This window comes from Microchirus variegatus (assembly GCF_963457635.1).
Source record: "Microchirus variegatus genome assembly, chromosome: 4".
In the NCBI taxonomy this organism is placed as follows: domain Eukaryota; kingdom Metazoa; phylum Chordata; class Actinopteri; order Pleuronectiformes; family Soleidae; genus Microchirus; species Microchirus variegatus.
In genome coordinates, this window is record NC_139805.1 from 15,869,510 (window position 1) to 15,894,298 (window position 24,789).

Below are 24,789 nucleotides of genomic sequence, written 5' to 3' on the forward strand. Positions count from 1 at the left end.
AATCTATTTCAGTCAGAACATGGCAGCTCTTAGCATCTTCAGTAACAGCATAACGACTAAGAACATCACCAGTGCGTATGGACACACATGTGTGAGACAAAAGGCATGTGGTGAATAAGGATATCATTAGGTCCAAAAATGGGAAATAAATACACTCACCACTTTATTAGGTACACAGGACACCTAAGTAAGTGTCAGGACTGGCACCAGGTGTGGTCTCCAGCTGCCTCGAGGTTGTTGGCATGTGTTGTGTTTTCAGAGATTTATTTCTGCACCTTCATGGTAATGAATTAATAGCCTTTCACCTCTAACGTCTCCACAGCTAACAAGTTTTGGATTCCAGAATCTTTTAGTTGCGGGAACTTTCTATGAAGATTCCTCCCTAGGTTCTCCTAAGGTAGATATGGAAGGTTTTCTTAATGTTCCCCTAACGTATACAATCTTTTTATTATAATATCAAGTATTTCTTGCCTCAGATCTGCCTCTCGCTGGATCAGACAATTCTCTCTTAACCCTAGACATGATGTGTGTGAAAATCCCAGAAGATCAACAGTTTCTGAAGTAATCAGACCAGCCCATCCGCCATCAACACATGAACATGCGTGTACCTAATAAAGTGGACAATGAATGCATCATTTACAGCTTTTACTGAGAATAAATAAGGATTCTCACTGAAATAAAGACATTAAATGTAATACTGGCATGGAAATACAAGATTATAGTTGTAAGTAACATATCTATATTTGACATGGTTCTGAGACTAGAAAAGTATTGTCATCACAATATCAACATGCACAATTGACATTTTGCATAAGCTATATATTATTGCAAGAATTGCCTTAACTGCAATAAATTCTCTTGTTTGATTAATTTCCCCCCAATAAGGTGGCCTTGCACTCTTTATTTAAAGAGAATTGGTAAGACAATTGCAATTCGATACAAATTAGTTACATTACTTTAAAATGTAACTGTCAGATTTTTAAATATTGATTTACATTCATCATTTCCTTTAAAGTGTGAATGGAACACCCATTGACAAAATGACTTTGCCTTTGAATGAACGCGCCCAAAAATCCAAAGAGTAAACTCAAGAGTAAAAAGTGACGTTTGTCAGGTGATGGGTTCTGTGGTGAGAAGAACCTTAATCATACGATAACAAGCAGAAATAAAGAAATCGTTCTTCGTTTGGATGTCGGCCTGTGTCATATGTGTTGTTTGGCTCCACCCGGCCCGGGAGTGTAAGGGCTAAATAAAGAGGGAATTTCGAAGAGCACTGGCCTGTACCATGTGTCAAGCCTTTCACATTAGCTGGCATTGATTGTGAAGTTCTTTTACAAACCGTAAAAAATATTCATTTCGCCCCTGACCTGTTTTCCAATACAGTATCCAAACCAATAAAAGGGTTTGCTTTTCTTCTTTTTTTTATTTGAGGAACTTTGAAATGCAAATGTTTGTTTCCTTGCAAGTAAAAAATTAAGAGAAGCCATTTTAAAAGAGAAATTTGATGTGAAATATGAATTGTAGCCATTTTACATCATTCCTAACATAAACATGTGGGCTCTCAGTGCAAGTCTTTTTGTGCTGTTAAATGAGTGTACTTTGGCAGGCTGCAGTGTACATATACTGATGCTTTGCCTCGCTCGCTCAAGTCCTTCATGGCTCAGAGGTTTTGAGGCTCGTAGAAGACTGGCATCTTTACAGTGGCTTAGATTTGCCCGTATTTATGTGTCAAGTGACAGATCTGGCCCTGTTAAAGTGGGCACTGTGGTAGACTGTGCATTTACATTTACAGCTAAAGCTATCAAGGACATAACTAACAAGGTATGCTGACGTTTGTTGGATTGCGGGTCTGGAGGCTAGACATTGAACATTATTACTCGGCGGCCTTTTTCAGCTGTCAAAATGAAAGTACATATACTTGCAGGACTTAGTAGTTTGTGTAGTCGGAATAAAAGGCCACATTCTTTGGAGCAATAATGGCTGTTGTGTCAAAAAAAATTATAATTCCCACTGTACCACTGTAAGTGTTGTCAAAAATGTACAATTAAGTTAAAAAAATACATTTTCTGCCAGCTGAAAGTTCTACTTGAAAATCGCTCAAAATCAAACCATCGTGGCTGCATCAGTGGCTCAAAAGTAAACTGGAATTATTCATCACTTGCTGCAGCATAACTGCCGAAAAACAAATGCACTTGGTTGAACTTCTCAGCGTAATGTGCATCAGTGTCATTTTACACACCTCAAATAAACATTCGAGCAGTGAAACATTTTTGTAGCACAAGCAGTGATGTTTAATTCAATAAGCTTGACATGTCGAGCGCGCCAAACCGTTGCATGGACAAAGTCCAACCACATGGCTGAGGCTGGCACACGGCCTGACACTGCATGTTGTTTGTTAGAAATGGTCAGAAACCTGGCCGAGGCCACGTAAACAGTGTCAGTGTGTGAGAAGATGAGGCAGAACCATGTTCGATAAGTTCTGTCAGTATTGTTGGGCTCAAACAGGAATGTGTTTGGCCATGAACCCATGAAGAGGAATTTCTGCAGGGGGAAAAAAAGTGGGATAGGAGTTGGATTAGGATGATTAAGAATAAGGACATGCGGTGAAATATGAACCCTGACAAATCGCCTATCCTTTATTACTTCGACCTGTATCGTCTGCTGTAAATATTTATTTTGGTTTTACCCGTCAAGCTTGTTGGCAGGAGACGTTGTCATGATGACGCAGCTGTGGCATGAAACCAGCTACAGTGTTGATCAGAAAATCAAAATCTTGGCTGTTTTGGTTTAGGGTTGTGTATAAATTGTTACTTGCTGATTTACTTTCATAACAAAAGTAATTTGATGTGACATTGGATAATTACAAAGATTTTCTTTTTTGTCATTTTCTTGTATCCTGTCTATAATACCACACAGGGTTTCATCAAAATGTACAGATTAAACGATAAAACCGTGTTCAGAAGAAGCAGTATTTCTATTATTGTGCTACTTTAACATGTGAGGGTTTCATTTTACCAAGAAACCCCTGAAAGGTCTGTTACACAGTTGACCTGTGGGTTCCTCTACAGGACAGCAAACTGGCTGTCAAACTCCATGAAGCTCTAGTGAGTGCGTCAGGCTGTGTAATGCCGTGGAACAGACAGCAGGTATTTGTTAGTTCATCAGCGTTTGAATTAGGCTACGGGCTGAGGTTGCGTTCGGGAGCAGCAGTGCTGTTTTGACTAAGCGATCTCAGCGAGGGCCCGGTCATGGAGACTCCCAGCATTTGTAAAAGATTAGCGGCCCAGTCCTGATGCACTGAGCTCAGGTCAGGCAGAGTGCAGGGCTCGGACGCGAGGGGAGTTTCACCCTATCTCTCTCCCATCTGCAGCTCACACACAGCATATCTGCTAGTCCCGGTACATGAGACACACTGAATAATGTGATTAAAGGGTTTTGGAGCAGGGTCTGGAGTTCACCGAGGGGGGATTGTACAGAAGTTTGGTCCTTTCAGGAAGCAGCATTACCCAGTTTGACTGACAGTCACTCAGGTCATGCCACCGAGCCACTTACAGCGTACTGACCTTAAAGCTGCAGTGTGTAACTTTAGGTTATCTTGTTGTTGTTGTTGATGATGATGATGATGTTATTATTCTGCCCCTGTTTGGTCTTCTTGAAGTTTGAGCAGTTTAATTCACTCCTATAACCAGTCACTCTAGCACAGAGTCTTAGAAATATAAGAGCGATGGGCACGTTTACGGCATTAACGGCGTCAACGTTAACGCATGACCTGTTTCCATGACGGAAAAAGACGCGTGTGACTCCCAATTGTTAAAATTAGTCTCTAAAGTAACAATAAACTTTAAAAACAGAGGCACACATAGGCAGTACACAGGTACGCTGGTTATTTGTAGCGCTGCTCTTTTCGTTTAATAAACAGACCGCTCAAATTCGACTGTAGGCGCGCTAACGGCGCTAAAGGAGCTAATGTAGCTCACAGGGCTAACTGGTAAACGAAGCCTGGACTCCGGTGCCGCGGTACGTAATTATGAAGTCACACGTGTCTTTTTTCGGTCAGTCGTCATGGAAACGTGCCATTCGTTAACGCCGATGCCGATGCTGTTGACGCCGTTGATGCTGTTGACGCCGTTAACGCACTAAAAGCACTAAAATATAGAGAAAGTCTTGTGGAGTTTTTAGGCTTAATCTGCATTGTGTAAAAAAGATTATGCCCTACAATTTGAAGCACAGGCATATGACGAGCGACTTCCTTAAGCTATCAACACAAGTGTTTTACTGTGTTAACTGTAGATTTGTAGATACCTTCTGTTGTGTGTTGGTAAGCTTGTGTTCCATGGGGGTCTTCTAAATGAGAGTTCCTCCAGTCACAGTATCTAAGCCGAGGAAAGGAATGACAATAGCCCACATGGTCTCAGGCTATCATTAGCCAAAAAGGTAAATTCAAACCAACTGTGACGGGAACAATAAAATAATTTGTCAAGGGAGAACAGTGCAGATAAATTCTGCAGAGCATTTTCCAATTGGCCGAGATTCCGCTAAGCTGGGCCAAGTGCTCAGCACCTGGGCTGTCACGGCTTTGACGCTCCCTAATTCATTTCAACTTTCAACCACATGCCTATTAGATCAGTGTCGAAGTGAAAGTGCCTGATTCTGCTTTTTTTTCTTTAATCCATATTAGTCAACATGTGACGTTAGCTGACTTTTAAAGGGTAAAAGTTAGACAAACACAGATAATGAGAGGAGGGAGTAAATCCAGCCCCGTTGCCTTCAACGCTCTATCTCCGCACTAAATCTGTGACCCGACGTCAGTGAGGGTGTGCTCGGGAGAAAGCCAAAATACTCTTCCTAAATATCCTTGTCAAAAGCAGCTGGTGATATACGAGAGACATTTCCTGCAACAGGAATGTTTATTGGTTACTGAAGCAGTTTGAACCCATGTGTCCTGCCTGTGTGGATCATGAACGCCAGAGTGTCTGTTTAAAGGTGACTGAACCTCGTCTTGATGGGGTTTTGGCTTCATTGTAAAGATGCTGTAAATGTCAAGGCAGCGCGCACATCTATGAGCCGATTTCCATAAAGAGCAAATCTTCAAAGTCTCTTTTTCATCAAAACCCGCCCATCACCAATGTTATGTATTGACAGCAAAGAAACAGGTAATTATATAGGAACAACTATAATAGGAGTGACATTTATTTTATACGATTTTGTGGTAACACTTAAGATTAGGGAACACATATTCACCATTAACCAGGTGCTTACTAACATATATAAGTAGCATACTAGCCCTTTAGTAGCAATCATTAAGCATTATATTAACACCTTATTCTACATTAAAGGTGCATTATGTAATAAATCTAAAGCAACTGGCTATAAAATCCTCCTAATATGTCACAGAGACTCAGGAATAATGTTCATATAACAAACTGAACTCACCAACAACAACAGTACAGACAAAATATTTGCATTCAAAAAAAATATTTTGCAGACTGCAAATCATGTTTATGTTTTGAAATCATGTTTTGGCATGTGGCGCCACCTACCGCCGTCTACCAATCATTGCAGTCAGTAGAGTCTCAGCTGCCGAGCAACCACGGGTTGCCAGTTACGTTAGAAAACGAAAACCTAAACGTCCTCAGTATTTTGAATTTGAATGTAGTAACCGTTTTTGGCCACATTCATACATATGGCACCTTTAACATTTTTCCTACATAAGGTGTTAATACGTGCTTAATATTTACTAATAAAGGGCTAGTATGCTACTTATATGCATGTTAGTGAGCTCCTAGTTAATGGTGAATATGTGTTACCCAAAAAAATCATATAAAATAAATGAACAACAATGCCGCTCCTATTATTGTTGTTCCTATATAATCACCTGTGTCTTTACTGTCAATGCATAACAAATGGTTTGACTTAATAAAACAAAAAAGCTTTCCCAGTTTTCTTCACTCTTAGCAGTTCCAACCCAACTTGTTTAGGCTGATGCTTTTAAATGCATTGATGCATTAAAAACGGATTAAAACTCATGCATAATTACAGACAATAATGGCTACATGTGCGCTGATTCACAAATGCACATGGACGCACGTGGACGCAAGTTTCAGTGAATGATGCGCTCATGCCATATTAGTAACTCCTCCATATTTAATAGGCCAAGTACTGACATATTTTATTTTGTCAGGCAAATTTGGGAACATGTGGCCAGTAGCTGACCGCATCAACAACAACAAAAAAATGTAATGCTGTAATGTTTAAAAAAAAAAACACCCCCTCTTTAGTCTCTGCTCTAATTAGCTGTGAAAGGTGTATTTTCAAGATTCAAGATTCAAGATTCAAGATTCAAGATGCTTTATTTTTTTCATTAACTTTTCAAGTTTAATATGCTCAAAATTGAGGAACTTGTCTACCTTGAACTTGTCCTCAGCTTTGACACACACACACACACATACACACACACACAAACACACACTCCAAACCTCCTCGCTACTAAAACTGCCAGCAATGAGCCCCATAAGAGATCCTAAGTGTCCAACATGATGTTTGTGTTAAGCAGTGTATTATAGAAGCCGACTTCTGGGTCTTGGGGGGAATGTTAAGCATGTTAATGAAGAGTGCATACTGAGGCTATTACTCGGGGTAATATGGATCCATTTAACACACATATTGCACAACCCATACGAGCCGTAGTTCAAATAGAGAAAAAGACTTAATGTTGGCAACGGTGACTCAAAGAAGGACAGAACTGATTGTCTTCAACAAAACTGCTTCGAGCCAAACTATTTTTCTCTTTTCTTTAGAATCACGGAACGATATTATGGCCATCATCATAATGAAAACTGCACAGCCTTCTCTCAAATGCACTTTAATGCAGATAATGTAAATCAGACAGATACGGGAGCCAGATAACAGATGTCTCTACTGGTTTCCCATGGAGGAAACTGGCTCTGCTCATCTGCAAGATGCGGTTTTTAGCTGCAGAGAGCGAAGTCAAGCCGACATCTGTGCCGCATGTACGAGCCAAAGTTATCTCACAGGTACACTCCATCAACCCTCTGTATGGCAACCGCTCTGTCAAAGGATATTAAACAAACGCGCTGACATGTGACGGACAAAAAGTGGAGCATTAATAGACAACTCATGGATTACCATGAGATACTGCGTGACTCAGCAGTGCACACTAAGACCACAGCAAATATTGTAGTTGTGACAGTCATCAATGTATACTTCACACTACCTTTAGTTATCAGGGAAGCCAGCTCACTAGATATTTTTAAAAGACTTAAACTTATCTTTTAACTGTTACCTTCAACTAGCTCCTTTTTTATTCCACCCTGTGTTATGTTTTATTTGCATGGTTAGTTTATTTTAAAGTTAAAAAAGGGCTTTTACTTTTTTAGTTTTTCTTTTCATTTCACCCTGTCTTGTGTCTTATTGTTGTATTTGCTTTTTAAATTGTATTTTCCTTTTATTATGAAGCCCTTTGAGCTGCAATCCTTGCATGAAAGGTGCTATGCAAATAAAGTTTTGGTAACACTTTAGATTAGAGAACACATATTCACCATTAACTAGGTGCTTACTAACATGCAAATACACCTTATGTAGGAAAAATCTTAATTCTTGTTGTGATAGAGGTAGAATAAGGTTATGTAGAATAAGGTGTTATTATGTGCTTAATGATTACTAATAAAGGGCTAGTATGCTACTTATATGCATGTTAGTAAGCACCTAGTTAATGGTGAATATGTGTTTCCTAAATTCCCTTCAGTGTGACTGAAGTTTATTATTATTAATATTATTATTATTATTCATAATAATAGGGTGTGTTCCAGTAGTAAGGCAGTGCATGCTTATTTGAAAACCTAAAAATAATTTGGGGAATAATACAAACGTTATTGACTTGTTTGTTTTTTTTCCGCGAGTTCTCATACACAAGAATTTCCCACAGGAGGAAAAAAAAAAATACCCATGCACTCCACCGCATCACATCATGAGAAATTTCATCTTCTTATCGCATACACCATCTCCTTGTTGTGATGCTGAGCCACAGTTTTTTCTTTCAAATATAATTGTCTGTAAAAATAACCCTAAGCTTTAAAGCTCACAGTGCTGGCACGGAGCCTCCTACACTTTATTAACATCCAGTGTCGGCCTGGCAAAGCTCCATGCAACTCAGAGTTACAAGCATTAACTGGAACAGGGCACCAGAATCCCCTTTTTTTCCCAAAATCCTCCACTTCCTCCAATCAGGCAGCACCATGCTGTCCAGATGTGCTACTTAAAAAAGAAACATTCTGACAAAACATGGGTCCACCTGTGCCTCGGTGCTGACACTGGATGAACACGGCGATATCAATCTCTGAACTGATGAAACCTAAGAGTTCTTGAATTGGAGCCATACATGAGCGATAATAAATTTTGACTCGGAAACCTTTTGCTTGCCAGTGTTTGAAACAACTCCTTGAAAGAATAATTCTGCAGATATTATGTGATGAAACTTGGCCCCGTATCTAGGACAATAATGTGTACGGATCTATATCTGCCAACACGTAACGCACACATGAATATCTGAGTCCAAATCAGGAGAGGAGAGAAGTGCAAGTTGTCAACCTCGGAGGTTTGTGATTGATGTCCACTCACTTCATTCAAACGACGAGCAGCAGCACAGAGGGTTTTCTTTAAAGCAGCCTTCATTCTATCGCTCCTTTGTGTACTTATTAGTCCAAGTAAGCAACTTAATACAGCTGCTGGGTCGGATTGCACATGACTAGAGAATAAGTAATTCTTCCAGAATGCTGGGCTTCTATTAATGAGCACTAATAAAGTATATAAACTGCACTATTAAGCTTTATAATGTCTTTCATAGTTCTCTGGGACTGTGCCAGCCAATGGTGCCGTGAGCTGACTGGGCACTGCCCCGTGGAGGCTTCCTGGCAGAGACGGAGAGAGAGAGAGAGAGAACAGGAGAGAGAGAAAAAAACTCTGGTCTTTTTTGGCTGCTTTCTCCTGCGCTCTAATGAAGACATTAAAACAGCCTCAGCTCGCATCGTGTTTGCCCGTTTTTGTTTTCGTTCATGCGCTTGCAGCCAATGTTGGGCTGGTTGGCTGACAAATCTCTAGCATGACCAGCCTCATAAAAAGGGTCATTTCAGACACTACGTAAGTTCATTTATTTGAGAATTTGAACCTGTAGCAGTTTTACACGGCAATGTGTTTATACGTGCACCGGGGACGGCCCCGATACCACTGTTTCATGTCCAATACTGACACTGATACCAACCGATATGAGTCACACATATGGCGCTTTTCCATTATATGGTTCTAGCACGACTCTATTTTACTTTTCCATTCGCGATAGTACCTGGTACTTTTTTTTAGTACCTGCTCTGGTGAGATTCCAAACAAACTGAGCCAATACTAAAATGTGACATCAACAAACTGCCGGTCACTCGTTGGTCGGAAAGTGTCATCACTGGTGGTGTCATCATGAGCGCGAAGTCCGACACAAGAATCAACCTGAACAATGCCGAACTGTAGATCAGTAAAAAAAAAAGACTTAAAAATCCTGAAAACATGCGTTCATCTCCGTCATCGAGCAAGGAAATGTCTAAAATCACAACATTTAACAGAGGAGTCTGGTGTGTTTAGTGACAGCGCTGCTGAACGCCGGTGATCGTGAGCCGACTCACAACTCATTTAGTCATATTTCAGTTCAGTGACTGTGTCAGACGGAGTCTGCGCTCTGGTCATGCAGGAAGTACTGAACTAACGTTTTTGATTAACTGATTCTAATGATTCAGTGAAAACAACTGCTTTGCTTGTCACTAGTTTGCGTGTTTGTGTCGTGTATAAAAAACGACTTCGCTGCACTTTCCTGACGGCCCCACCCATGTTGAGGAGTAATGGAAAAAATGAAAAAACATGTCTGATACCAAACCGAGTATAGAGTCGAGCCGTGCCAAGTAGTGCTAGAACTGTATAGTGGAAAAGCGCCAATGGTCTTTTTAAAAATGACATAAAATCACTTAACAAATACACTTTTCCTTCTGTTATGTTAAAAGATAACAAAACCATGCTGTTGTACGTCTCTGTTTACAGCCTCTGCCTAATGAATATCTATATCTTATTTGGGATTTTTCTATCACATCAGATTTTAGATTTTTTTCACCAGTACTGGACTGATGCAATACTGAACGAATCACGTCAGCTCATTCCTAAAGCACTGCACACTTAGCAACTGTGGCATGTTGTGAATGTTACTCACTCGTCTAGTGGAAAAGATGCTGCAGCAGCCTCGTCATAATGGACTCAGATGGCTGAAACGTCCATTTTAACACTCACACACTGCTTATTTATTGGGGTCAACGAATCCCTGACCTGTATGGCCACATCTCTCTCTCTCTCTCTCTCTCTCTCTTTCTTTCTGTCTCTCTCACTCCAGCTGACAGCTGTGAGGGCCCCATCGGCTCGCGGCCCTGCTCTGGCAGAGGCAGCACAGCGGCGGACGGCCGCCTTAACTGCCACAGTCACAGCGAAGCGGATTTTTCTTTGATGAAAACACAGCAAAGTCGAGCCAAGAACAGCAAGTGGCACAGCAGAGATGTAAATCAAAAACCCACTTGTGCGCTAAGTCATACACAGAGAGGTTTTCGCGAGAGGAGTTGCTGCTGTCTGAAAAATGGATGAGTAATACAGACGCTATAGTCAGCCGTGGGCATGGAGCAAATGATCACAGAGCGACTGTGCTACAAACGGGTAAAAATGTCAAATACACAGGGCCTGGCAGTTTTAACCAATCTCGTCAATGAGAATGTAGTGTGTGAAATCCTGCAAGTAGTTCTCCAGGCGAGGTTTGCTTCTAAAAATACATTTTAATGACATGACATACCTGAGCCAGCTTTTTTTTCTTGATTAAACTGAGGCCCAGAGCACATTTCTCTCCCGATATTCCAGAGATATTTCAACACTTACTCAAACCAGATATTTCTTCTTTTTTTTTTTGCTGTGTGACTGTTTGGGCTTCTTTGGCAGCATGAAAATCAGAATGCCTTTGGTCACAGTGAGATGCCACAGTCATACCACACTGGTCACATCAGAATGGGAACATCTGACCCGAATGACACTGACTGTGGAGAAGTTAAAGAAAATCTGATGCTAAGATGTTCTCTTCTTTTTTTTTTTTAAACCATTTCAGATGACTACTTCAGGAGATAGTCGAGCAGCAAAAGTTGCAACCCCCCCATAAATCTCTCATTGAATCCAACCACAATCAAGTTGATGCAACACTTGTCCATTTATCTCCTGTTTCCACACACGTCATGTCTATTCCTGGCCAAGTTTGATTGAGGTGATTCAGCCGAGCAGATGCCAGAAGAGCGAGGGGTGTTCTCTCACTCTCCCTCTCCAGTGGTCGTGACTCAGGAAGTGCCCCCTATTCCATTACCCAGCATTCCCTCCTCGACGCCTCAGCCAGACAGAGGTTTACGGGAATACCTCTGCAGAATCATCACCGGGCCTCGGCTTTATGAATCAACGGAACATGCTGCAAACATTACACCCTGAAACACCTTTCCCAGGCAGCACCCTCGCATTTGCCCCATAACTCACTGCTGAGCTCATACGAGACTCAGAAGACGTGGGCTGAGAACGGCTCTAAGTGCATGGGAATGTACTGACTGATGAGAAAGAGGAGAACGCTACTGTTACTGTACGACTGCCACATGAATGAATATGTCCACATGTAGAGGCACATGCAGAGATTTATGGCTATTTGTTAATACTAGTAGTTTGTCTGCCAACACAAAACACAGCTGTGCACAAAATCTACAAATAATATAACAATTATACTAAAAATGTTCACAACAAAGTAAAATAAAATGTCAGTGGTTAAAAAACATAGGTCAAACTTATTAAATTAAATTAGCAGGCTTTGCTGCTACAAGTGTTGTATCCTCACCTACTTAAAGGTGCCATATGTAAGAATGTGGCCAAAAACTGTTACTACATTCAAATTCAAAATACCGAGGTCTTTTAAGTTTAGTTTTCTGACGTAACTGGCAACCTGTGGTTGCTCGGCAGCTGAGACTCTGCTGACTGCAATGATTGGTAGACGGCGGTAGGTGTAGCCACATGCTAAAACATGATTTCAAAACATAAACATGATTTGCAGTCTGCAAAATATATATATTTAATGCAAATATTTTGGCTGTACATTTGTTGTTGATGAGTTCAGTTTGTTATATAAACATAATTCCTGAGTCTCTGTGACATATTAGGAGGATTTTATGGCCAGTTGCTTTAGATTTATTATATAATGCACCTTTAAAATTCAATTACATTAAAACAAAAAGTGTAATTTGGCTCTTAATTTAGTCTTTTCTCTTTTAACCCTAGAACACTATCGCTCAAATTCAAAACATCATCACTAACGCCGGGTGATTTTTACCCGAGATAATAAATACACCCAATAAAAAGTACCTGTCATCAAAATATATCAAAGCATGACAATACATGACACATTTGAGTAGTGTTCTTTTATTTTAAACTGTGTCATGTCTAACTAAATGAAAGAAAAGCATCATGAGGGGACCATATTAAAATGCTCCAAAATTACTGGAAAATTAGGAATTTGGGAACAAAAAATTTCAACAAAAAAAAAAAAATAATAATCAAGATGAAAACTTGGTTTTCATAAAAATCACATAAATGTATTTGCAACCGGCAATGGTGTTCTAGGGTTAAACAGAGAATACATTCTTTGAGGAGGTGACGGTGCTTCAAGTGTGTTGCTGACGATCAATTTGATCATTTGAATGAGATGGAAAAATGTAGGTAAAATTAGATAAAATCTCAATTCCATACAGAATAAATTAATATTTTAAAAAAAACCTTTATCTATTCTTGCTTCTCTTATCAAATCTTATCTGGCGAGTTTAGTTCCACTGTCAAATTATCAAACCAGAAAACAGCACCATCGCAAAGGATTGATTCAGTAGCTGTCCTAGAGGATATGATAATTATATTAAAATATGACATGTGGTAACCCTTGGTGAAAAAAGGATATACTGTGTATATTTTGAGTTGGAGAAGATTTTGGATCCATAACCAGCCTCTCAGTCTTTCTGAATCAAACCGATATGCACAACACAAACAATAAGCACAAAACCATCAAACAACCTCAAAAGTAACAAACTTATTTATACGGACTCCCGTCACACGCCCACTCCACTTAAACTGGTATAATAATGTCACAGTGACACAAGTAAAAAACAACAACACAAACTGATATCCAAGAGGAACAAACAATATGCTCAGTGCATACATCAAAGCTAAACGTTTAACAATTATAAGCTTGAAGTTCGTGGCAATTTACGAAAAACCCAGAATGCCACGAAACAGCTGAAGCAAACATTACCCCAGAAACATTTGACATAACACAAATCTGCAGAGGAGACTCTGTCAAAAAAAGAAGCTATAACACTGATATTTTAAATGGGAACACATGCTCTCACATATGTAGGCTCTGTGCTTTAATGAGAGTAAATATTTCAAGCATATTTAGAATATCGACAATTCTTTTCCCGGCCTTCTTGCAAACAGAATACAGAATAGATGGTAGCGACAAGAAATAACTGAAGAAAAGCACTTAATGCATTCCTCTTTGCACTCACATGATCACGTCCAGAATAATTCGCAGGCCGCAGTGGGAAGCTGTCGCTGAGTGTTTGACACAGCAGCAGACGCTCAAAAGTGTTGTAACAGATGCTTGTTTCTCATAACAGTCAGATTATCACCCTGTAATCTGATGTGTTCTGATGCTGCTGCTGCTGCTGCTGCTGCTGCTGCGTTAAACACAGGAAATTAAGTCTGTTTTGGGGGGTGGTGGGGATTCGACTTTTAGTGCCAATGCCACTTTACCACAAATGTGTATGTTTATACACTGTATGTGTGTGAGCGGGTCAGTGTGTGTGTGAGTATATGTTGGCACAGTGTCTGCATGAATTACAAATGGATGCTTGTGTCCTCACATACAGGTGTGTACACATGTGTTGAGACTGAATGGGGAACCTGCCACGCTGTGCTGATGTGTGCGTCAAAAAAGAAATGTAAAAAAAAATGTTTTTAACAATGATCAGATTTATGAGGCCATTACTCATCTCTTTACAGGCTGAATAAACAGACATATGTCGACATTTATCTGAGAGAGAGGGAGGAGAAACTTTAGTAAACGGTCAAATGATGCGGGAGTACACGCTTTCATTCAAACCTGATATTCTTTTTCAAGAGGGGTCAAGTGTTTTTCTTTGCAAGCTCAATATTTTCATTGCTGGTGGCCACTAATATTTATAGCACGGTTATAGAGTCGCATCAGCCGCTGTTCCTTCTCACACAGCACAATACACACCTATGATTTATGCTGTAAAATCTGTGCCTCGATGCAATGTATGCAAATGTTTCCATTTCTAAAAGAAAAGGTAACATCCAACCAAAATACAGCTCCTTTAGTCTGTAATTTAACACTCAGTGTCCTAAATCTGTCCTAAATAAAAACGCACAGACACATTTTTGATTAAATTCATTAAAAATCACAGCATAGAGTTACATTTTTTAGTACTTGGACAATCCCTTAAGTAATAATAAAACTGAGGATTAGGTGACACATCGTCTGTACACTGCGTTTTATTACTTTTATCAATTAGCAAGTGTTTACATTTTGCAATCGCACGACACACGATCGGGTCAGACATCTCCCTCATGCGTCACTTCCTTCAAGAGACTCATTGCAGCCTGTGTTTGTTCAGGGATTCTTTTCAGTATATGAATCTGAAAAGTCATGGTTGAAAATGCAGTTTAAAACTCTGGCTCTGTCCCTAAAATGGGAGTGTGTAACACGATCAGTCTGAAATGAGGCATGATACAAAAGACTGATGAGTCCTGAGATCACTTCCATACTACGTACTCCACAAAGGAGCCTGTAAAACAACACACACACATGTCTGGAACATGTTGACATACAACATTAGGCAAATCAAAGGTTTTATTCATCAATATTACTGCAAAATAAATAAAATAAATATGACAATTACTTTTCTATGTGAAGCTGATTCAAAGGAAACAGTCGTTGGCTTGTGTTTCCACAAAAAGCTGCTTTGATTCACAAAGCCACAAGATACTGAAATTATTAAAAAATATCAATAAACCGCCTCACTGAATCAAAGCAAAACAAACAGACAAGCCTGTGTGAGTGTGTGTGTGTGTGTGTGCGTCTCGCTCCGGCGTTAATCCGTACAACATAATCCACAAACACATTATACATCTTGCATTCCCACAGATTTTTACGGGAAGCAGGAGTTCAAAAGCGCTGCAGAGACAATGAGACGATTCATTCTGGTGCGGGGATGCTGGGGATGGAGGCTCTGAGGGCACGACTGTGCTCCAACACAACTCATAAATGCTGAGACACACTCAGCAAACATATGGTTTGTGTTTAGCGAGAAGAAACAATAATCCAATCTGTTGATCTTCTTCTTGCTGCAAGGATGACTGCTAATATTAAAGTATTTTTTTTCTTCTTCTTCTACTAATCATAATTTAGGATTGGGGGGGCTGTAATTACCTCCGCCCTCTCACAACAACACTCTGCCTAAACAGGAGGGATCAGACTTCCACACACACTGAGAAACCACTTTCCACTCTGGACTCTCTGTGTAGTTGTTGTTTCAGTTATTGTTGTTGTTGTTGAACGTCTCCAATGAGCCAAAGTTGTGTCTTATTTTATTGTTTTGCAAGGCATCAAATTTAGATTACACGGTCATTAAAATGTCACTTGAGCATTTTTTTTAATTTTTTTTAAATTACAGGCAAAGTCAGAATCCATTCATTGATACGGATCCAACCTGTCAAAGGCTCAGAGTTGCCACAGTTTCTCTTCATCTAAAACGAGTCAACATCACACTAACTAAACGCTGCCATGCCTTGTTAACATCCCTAGGAAATGCTGGCTTATGCTTGGCAGTCGCTGCACATACAGCACATCACTTCACATGGCCCTCATGTGCAAGCAACAGACACTTTGATTATGCTGTTATTTATGAACGGCGTGGCCAAGGATCCCAGTGAGCTCTGGCTTTAATTAGCGAGGCCCTAATCCACCGCTGCACAACAACAGAGCTCGCAGCACAAACAGTCTGAGCAGCAGTCGCATCAAAGGATGATGAAACAGCAGTGTTTCACATGGCGGCTCTTTTTTCATCAATCTCCGTGACCCACTAATTGGTCAAATTGGCAGGAATGAAGCAGCTGCTGCTGTTTGACAAAACTCTCCTCAATTTACTCTCAATTAGCTCTTGCACGTGTTCACTAAACAGTATCTGCGGTGGTGTCATTTTCTTCTGTATAACACAGGTTCAAATTATATATAGATATGCGTACACTGTGCATGGACACTATATGCACATATGAGACATATAAATATTTTGCCTCAGGAAATTGTGAAATGTTTCTGTTTAACATGTGTTTGTTGTTTTCTGGAGTAAAACTTGAATCTTTAATCATCAGAAATTGTATCGCGGTAATAATTAACGATATATCGCGAATTATCTTCTCTACTATTTTCAGTGATGCCCAATAATATTATTAATGATTAATTACAATCACATTCATATTGTCTATCGATTTAATCAGCTCCAACCTGCAGTCACCTCTGCAGCATCAAATAACCCGGGGCTCGGGACCTTACCTTGCACGGGTGCGAGAGAGAAGCAGGAGCGCGGAGCTTTGGCTGACACATGCGCTTTTGGCTCGGACGCCGCGCAGAGCCGCTTGGGGCTGGCGCAGCTCATGGCAGTCGCGGCGTCATGTGGGCTCCGGCAGAGCTGAGATCCAAAAGCGCCGCTCCCGGGTCGCCGCGCGCAGATGTCCGCCTTGCCGCCGAACATGGAGAGCGTTATGCCGGGGAAGTCCGTGAACGCGGGGGTCTGACAGTGGCTGACCATCCCGAACAGCGCTGAGGAGTTCTGCATCGATGACCCGGCGTTCCCATACAGTGCGCGCGCGACTGCTGCTGCTGCTGCTGCTCACACTACCTGTGGCACACGAGAGAACACGCGCGCGCACACACACACACACACCTATGAGGAGGATGCTGTAAACATGAGCCCAGGAAGGATCAACAACACTGGGGAAAAAGAGTGAGAGTTGAGGGATGAGGGAACACCTACCGTGTCTGAGAGGAGGACAGGTCTCATTGTGCGCATCAGCATGCTGAACAAACTGGAGGGGGAAACATCTGCAAGCCGCATCGATAGCATCCTCTTAGTCCGGATCAATCATCAGCATCCCATGAGTCTCTCTCTCTCTCTCTCTCTCTCTCTCTCTCTCTCTCCCTCTCTCTCTCAGCAGCAGTGGAGACTCTGATGCGTCCGCGCTTCAGTGGGAGGATAAGATCTGGATCAGGACAGCAGTGTTGTAAATCTGAGCTTGGATGCAAAGTTTGGGAATTCCTCCGTGTGTGTGTGTGTGTGTGTGTGTGTGTGTGTGTGTGTGTGTGTGTGTGTGTGTGTGTGTGTGTGTGTGTGTGTGTGTGTGTGTGTGTGTGTGTGTGTGTGTGCGTGTGTTGACCCCATATGCTCTCCGGCGTAATGCACTACACACGGCTATACAGTCACTGAACACTGTCAGTTGAAACCTGCAAAACGTGCAAAAATCTGGATGCACAATTTAACACATTTTTTTTTATATCCTGCAGCGTATATACACATATACTGTTTCCACATATCAAAATTAATTGATTTAACCATGAAGTAGTAGCCTAACATTGGACTGCACTGTTTCAAAGTAAAATACACACATAAATGTATGAATCAACTCAAAATCAATGAGTTATTTTATGAAAATATACTGTATGTCTATATTCTTATTTTACATTTCATTAGGATGTTAGCCACTAATGCTGCTGTTCTCCATATTTTTCAATAGATTCATAAGAACCCTTGTGGCACCAGGCTTGATCACACAGTACAACATCTTTATTCAAATCATAATAATAATAATAATAATAATAATAAAATCAGTGTCCATCAATCTTGTGACTGGACAAGTTTTTTTGACATATTTCTAAATTGTTTCAAAACGAGCTGCAGTTCCATCAGGCAAGATGTTCCTTTGAGGCAGCTATAGAAAAAGCTGACTTCCCCCAAAAAAAACTGTTTGACCAAATTCAGCTGTAACTGAGCAAACAGGTAAAATTAGAGGGGTCAAGGCAACAAAACCTTCATAGCATCGATTTAAAAACAAAAAGTCAAAGACGATGATACCTGACTCTGTTGAAAAGGCATTGTTTCTATTTTTGTTCCCAAAGTTGGTTTGTACAGACTTGACATATACAGTATTTATAATAAATGATCACCATAGTCCAGATCCCTGACAGTGATGTCAGTGGTGTAACTTTATAGTATGTCTGAGGTTTATGAGTTTATACTCAAAAGAGCAGAACAAACAAGTAGTCAAAGCAGATGGTGTATGATTGAGACAATTGTTTTGATGTAACATTCAATATATTTTTAAATGAATAGACTGGTTGCATTTGGGCTCTTGCTTGAGTTTGACTGTATACTTAAATATTTATTTTCAATATTTCACAGACATATTCAAAATAGAATTCGAATCTCTTTTGAATCTGTCTGTGATCCGTTATTAAGAAACCATCTGAATTCCCTAAATAATATTTTTGGACATTTCTCAAACAAACACATACAACTGATACTCCAAGATTTCCCCAGCATCTAATCCCGTGTTCAATCGTTCTTTCCTGTAAATCCTGTTGTCACAGATTACTTTCACTGTAAAAGCAGCTTTGGTTAGAATGCTGATCTGCAGCGCCATCTAGTGGTTTCTGCGGGGTAAAACACTGGGATGAATGGGTCGCAGTTGACACAGCGTGTATTTTTAAATTCATGCTTGAGTTAATCAAACTGTATTTTTACACTGTGCTTGTTTCCTTACGGACCCTTTCAAGTGTGACAGAACACCCGGATATTACGGTCATTTGTTGTTTGCAAATAACAAATGAACTTCATTCATATTTAATTACGTTGATAAATGCTTTCACACACACATTAAAGCACCCTTATGTTTTAAATGATGGTGTTTAATATTTTAATATTTTTTTCCTCCATTCATGTGCAAATCATTTAAAACATCAGGCCAGTCCAATAACACTCGAACAACATGTATGTAAATATGTAAACAAAGTGGAACTGGTTTGGGTTAAGGGCCAGATTCAAAACCTAAAGTCATTCTTTTAAAAACAAAATAGTTATGAACATCCCCAACAAAGAAATCTAATCTAACTCAAGTAAAGTAGATAGAAAACATCTGTGAAAATCCATGAATAACTGTTACTTATCTACTTCTTCTTACTTCTCAGTAAGACCTAGTCCAAGAATATATAACTGGGCTTGAGACTCACATAGGAAAATCATTTAGGCCTTCTAAAGCACCTGACAAGCCTTTTTAACATTGGAATTGTAGTTGTAGAAAACTGTGCTGAAGAATAACTGAATACATACATATGCATATATATACACGCATACTTACATACATGCAACATACATACATACATACATTCATAAATTCATACATACATACATACATTCATACATACATACATACATTCATGCATACATACATACATACATACATACATACATACATTCATACATACATACATACATACATTCATACATTAATTCATTCATACATGCAAACATACATGCATACATTCATTCATACATACTATCATATGCGGAGGCAATAAGCGTGACTACCATGTAGGTTGCACTCATAGAACTGCCGGTTTATTTTCAACGTGTGCGTATGACATCACAGGGGTGTCACTACGGTGGCCCATACATTCACATATCACTACACATCCATACATACATCCATATATACATTCATACATGCACATGCACATGCACATGCACATGCACATGCACATGCACATGCACATGCACATGCACATGCATTCATACATGCAGTACATATACATACATACATTCATACCTCACAATTTTTTAAAAATATTTCTAAATATTATGCTTTAGTTTTATTCAGCTTCATTCTGACTATCTGACATTCAAGACACCTAAAAAGGACAATGTAGATATCTTCAACAGAGGATAATTGAAGATAACTTGAACTTGAATTATGATTAGTCATAAAGACGTTGTAATGTAGATATTCAGTTGCGGATATGCAAAAAAAACAGAATTTTCGGTTATCTGTAACTGTGGTTAATGACTTGCAAGAATGACACTGCAGAATTCATACACGTGTTACATAACTATCAGCCCACAGAGAACGTGAGAACATGAAAGTATCTGCGGCCATTGTAAACACACGGAGTGGGCGGCACCCACATGTTGTGCGGTCTGACCGTAAAGACAGATAAACTCTCAGTGGCGCTTCCCCAGTCGAGGAGCAAACATGTTCTTGCAGAAACTGCGCGTGTACTTTTGCACAGCATGCAAGTTTTGCTTCATGCTGACGCTCAACATCACACTCAGGATTGTGCATTTTATTTCACCACACGTCGCCAAGAAGATAATGGATAAAGTTAGCGAGAAGACCACGATGGCCGAGAATCCGCTATTTAACTACGAAGACTGGGGTCCGACCTTCATGTCTCAGAACTTCGTCATGACTGCGTCCAAGCACATGTGGTTGTCCCTGGGACAGGAGGCTTTCACCGGGGGAGACGCTCCGGACTCACCTGTGGTCACCATGGACGGAGAGAGAAGCAGCGTGTGCAAGTTTCTGAAAGGTGCGCTGCTGTTGTGGATCACTGTGTGTGTTTGAAAGTGTCTCTGTTTTGTTTGTCCTCCTGACGCAGTGTTTCTGTTTTTGTCCCCAGACAACAGACCGCTGGTGCTGAGCTTCGGCAGCTGCTCCTGACCTCCGTTCATGTTCAAACTTGATGAGTTCAAGCAGCTCGTCAAGGATTTCAGCGATGTAGCTGACTTTCTAGTGATTTACATCGCAGAGGCTCATTCGTCAGGTAATCTGTCGATCAGTTTCACGATTAATCGAGTCATCGTTTGGTCCATAAAATATCAGAAAACGTAAACAATTTTTTTTTTAGTTGATCAGTGTTTGTCAAACCTGGAAATAATGAGGTTCTTAAATATCATTGTAAGAAAATATTCACATTTAAGAAGCTAAAACAATCAGAAATCTTGTTTTAATCATGAAGAAATAATCGATCATCAAAGTAGTTAATTTAGTCATCGATTCATAATCGATTAATTGAGTCTTTTTTTCAGCTCTACACACACACACATCAAAAGACAACATGAAAACATGAAGAATTAGAAGAATAAATGAGTAAAAACAAACACACAAGCTACTCAAATGTCCAACTCCACACTGATGAAGTCTGGTGTTTGATATGTGAGACTGAGGTTCAATTTGTGTGGGTACAGTCATGGTACCGTATGTGCTTCTTAGCAAAATGTCCTTAAATGTGCGTTCATTATCTCTGCTCAGATAATAATGAAGAGTAAAGGAACATTAATGACAGATTTCATTTGCCAGACCTGAGAAAGAAGGCAGGATATAAAGTTTTAAACCAAGCTTGACTTGACTTGAAATCTATTGAAATATGCTGCAATTTTCCTTCTTTTTTTTTGTATCAACATTGTCTTATCAACCACATTATGGATTGTGCAATTTTATGAAAATAAAACAAACCAGGCTTGTGAATGTGAAGTGTGCAATGTGATCCACCATATTTGTTTTCTTTAGATCTTGAATTCTTTGTGGTTTAGGAAAACAAACTGTACAATAGGGGATTTTACTTTGTATAACTAAAGGCAGGGAAGGGAGGGAACAGTTATCAAAACATTCTAACTACGTATGTTAAAATGTTTTCCATTCAGTCACAATAATGATGTGTAATTCTCCCTTTGTGTTCGTGGGTTGTCTCCCTAGTTCTCCAGTTTCCTTCCATAGTCCAAAAACAGGCAATTTGGGGATTAGGTAAATTGGACACACTAAATTGACTGTAGGTGTGTGTGTGTGAGAGTGAATGGTTGTTTGTCTCTATATGTGTCCCTGTGATAGACTGGCGACATGTGTGACCCTGCCTTTAATAGAAAGCTGTTTTAACATTTAATAGCTAGACTAAATATGTATTACATATAACTGTAATTCTATTCTTCCTGTCCACAATGACATTCTTCCTATGTCATTTTTTCCTATCCACAATGACATTCTTCCTAGGACAAATGACGTCACTTCAGTGTGGTTTCATTGCAATTACCGTAAATGTTATTATGACTAGTAACAATTGGATTGAATATATCTGAAATGGGAGTTTGTCCTAGTAAGAATTCTATTGCAGATATCCAGAATGTTCATTCTAGATATCCAGAATGTAACTTTGGATATCTGAAATTGAATGCCCAATACACATGAATGAACAAATGTGACGTCATTTGTCCTAGGAAGAATGTAATTGTGGATATCTGAAATGACAATTGTGGATAGGAAGAATGTCATTGTGGATAGGAAGTATCTGTAATACATATCCAGGCTAGCTTTTAAATGTTAAAACGGCTTGACATACTCTTTTTGCTCTGTGTCAGCTGAGCTTGGCCCCATTGCCCCTCATGTGGAGGATAAATCAGTAGAAGATGGATGGATGCTCTTGACCAGTCTTAAAATGTGTCCAAGGCCAATGTTTAAACCTTCAAAAGATGGACTATAGGCCAGGACCCATGTTGCCTATAGAATATTCAATTAATATCCCTGTTCCTTATTGGCTATAGAGCGCCAGCAGGACTGAATATTTTACATCTGTCTATTAATTCAAGGAACGTCTGTCTGTTTGTCAATCACACAGCAGTTGGCTTGACAGGCTTCAAACTAGAAAGTGGTTTAATTACTTACTAGCTGTACAGTATGTGCAGTGTGCTATAAATGTGACAGATTTATCACTCGATGTGTTGAAGTCTGTTATGACATAAATACTTTTACGCAGTATTTAAATACTGCACTAGCCCTAATTTGAGTTCCCGTCTCGATTGTGGTCTTGTTGTGATTGTGCTTTCTCGCCGAATTTGCATTTAGTCGTGGCGTGCTTCTGTTTAACCTCATCAAGCCCCAAATACTCAGCATCATCTATATTTATGAAAGGCAATCAGGTGTGTACATCCTGATGAAAATCAGGTAAGGATGATATGTCCTATGTCAGCAGCTAATGCTCCGCTGGTCCAAAAATAACCCTTTGTTTTATTTGTTCATCCTCTGACCCGTTTTGTTTCATTTGTCTCTCACAAGGACAAAACGCCCCCGGCGTTAAAGAGTCTTTCAGATTTTTGTCTCTGTTGTGCCGCTGTCAGTGTCATTCCAGTCATTCCAGTGAAATCACATTCTCCTTCTTCGTCTCAGATGAGTGGGCCTTTACCAACAACATCGACATCAGCCAGCACCGGACCTTGGAGGACAGACTCGCTGCAGCACAGATCCTGGTGCAGAGGGAACCCCTGTGTCCCGTGGTTGTGGATGACATGAACGACGTCACTGCCATAAAGTACGGCGCGCTGCCTGAGAGGCTCTATGTGCTTCAGGCAGGGAAAGTCATCTACAAGGTGAGCTCTGTGCACTGCAGGCACCACGGCTAATGCCTGTGCTTTTATCCTGACACGACTAATTGGTGATTTATCAGGGGAGGGGAAAAAAAGTAACAACGCTAATGTTTTGTTTTGATCTGCACTCGCTAACCTTTGCATGCAATCATGTGATTATCGTTAATAACAGCACTTTGGGTGTGAATGATCCTGTGTACTCACGCTATGACACGTTGAAGTTCGACCTGGCAGATATGTAAAGCCACGATGAAACTGTTATCTAAATCTAAATTCCCTTGCTCTGTTTGTCCTCTATAGGGTAGTGAGGGCCCAGCAGGCTACAGTCCATTGGAGGTGCGTTCAGTCCTGGAGAAGATGGAATAAGCAGATTGTTAATCAAGTCTAGGCCTTTTTTTTTTTTTTTTTAATCAGGCAGCAATCAGTAAACTTCCTCTCTCATCTAATCTCTAACCTTAGCCAGTGTTTGCGTACATATGTTGTACACATGCATCAAACTTGCATGTAGCGCTGCCTCCAGGCTTTTCTGCCTTCCAGCTTGAGCTCACCTGTGTTTCTTAGTGACAGCTACAGATTAAACCATTGGCCTCTGTAGCTCGATGAAGTGAAACACAGGAAGGTTCTGCTCAGACTTATGTAATAAATCTAAAGCAACTGGCCATAAAAGCTCAGATTTTAGAGACTCAGGAATAATGTTCATATAACAAACTGAACTCAACAACAACAATACAGCCAAAATATGCGCATTAAAAATATATATTTTACAGACCGCAAAATCATGTTTGTGTTTTGAAATCATGTTTTGGCATGTGGCGCCACCTACCGCCGGCAACCAATCATTGCAGTCAGTTGAGTCTCAGCTGCCGAGCAACCACGGGTTGCCAGTTATGTCTGAGCTACAATGGCGGAGAAAACGAAACCTAAAAGACATCGGTATTTTGAATTTGAATGTAGTAACCGTTTTTGGCGCCTTTAAGGTTTGCCTTTGTCTTTAAGTGCACTAGGACATTCAAGAGGAGGCTGCTTTGTCATGATGATTACAGTGTAAAACTCTTGTAACTGTAATTTGATGAAAGATTTTTTTTTAAAGTAGGTTTTCTTTGAATAATACTGGGGCGTTTAGCATTGGACATACGTGTAATGT

At 40.1% G+C, this 24,789-nt stretch overlaps 2 protein-coding genes across 2 annotated transcripts in view; one reads left to right on the forward strand and one right to left on the reverse strand.

Moving 5' to 3' along the window:
• The window catches only part of glis1b (GLIS family zinc finger 1b), a gene marked incomplete at its 3' end in the record, with an annotated part of 73,984 nt that extends 56,695 nt beyond the window's left edge, over positions 1-17,289 (reverse strand). The window contains exons 1-2 of the mRNA XM_083888173.1: positions 17,213-17,289; positions 16,736-17,077 (exon numbers count right to left, since the gene is read on the reverse strand). Of these exons, the coding sequence (XP_083744299.1) occupies positions 16,736-17,018 (283 nt within the window). The 5' untranslated portion in view covers positions 17,019-17,077; positions 17,213-17,289. The remainder of the gene's footprint in view (positions 1-16,735; positions 17,078-17,212) is intronic.
• A 3,195-nt stretch (positions 17,290-20,484) lies between these two features.
• dio1 (iodothyronine deiodinase 1) lies at positions 20,485-24,011 on the forward strand (the record flags this gene model as incomplete). The annotated part of the gene is made up of 4 exons (XM_083888174.1): positions 20,485-20,821; positions 20,912-21,055; positions 23,449-23,648; positions 23,946-24,011. 4 exons carry the CDS (start codon positions 20,485-20,487, stop codon positions 24,009-24,011), a joined length of 747 nt encoding a protein of 248 aa, XP_083744300.1.
• Between the last annotated feature and the right edge of the window lie 778 nt (positions 24,012-24,789).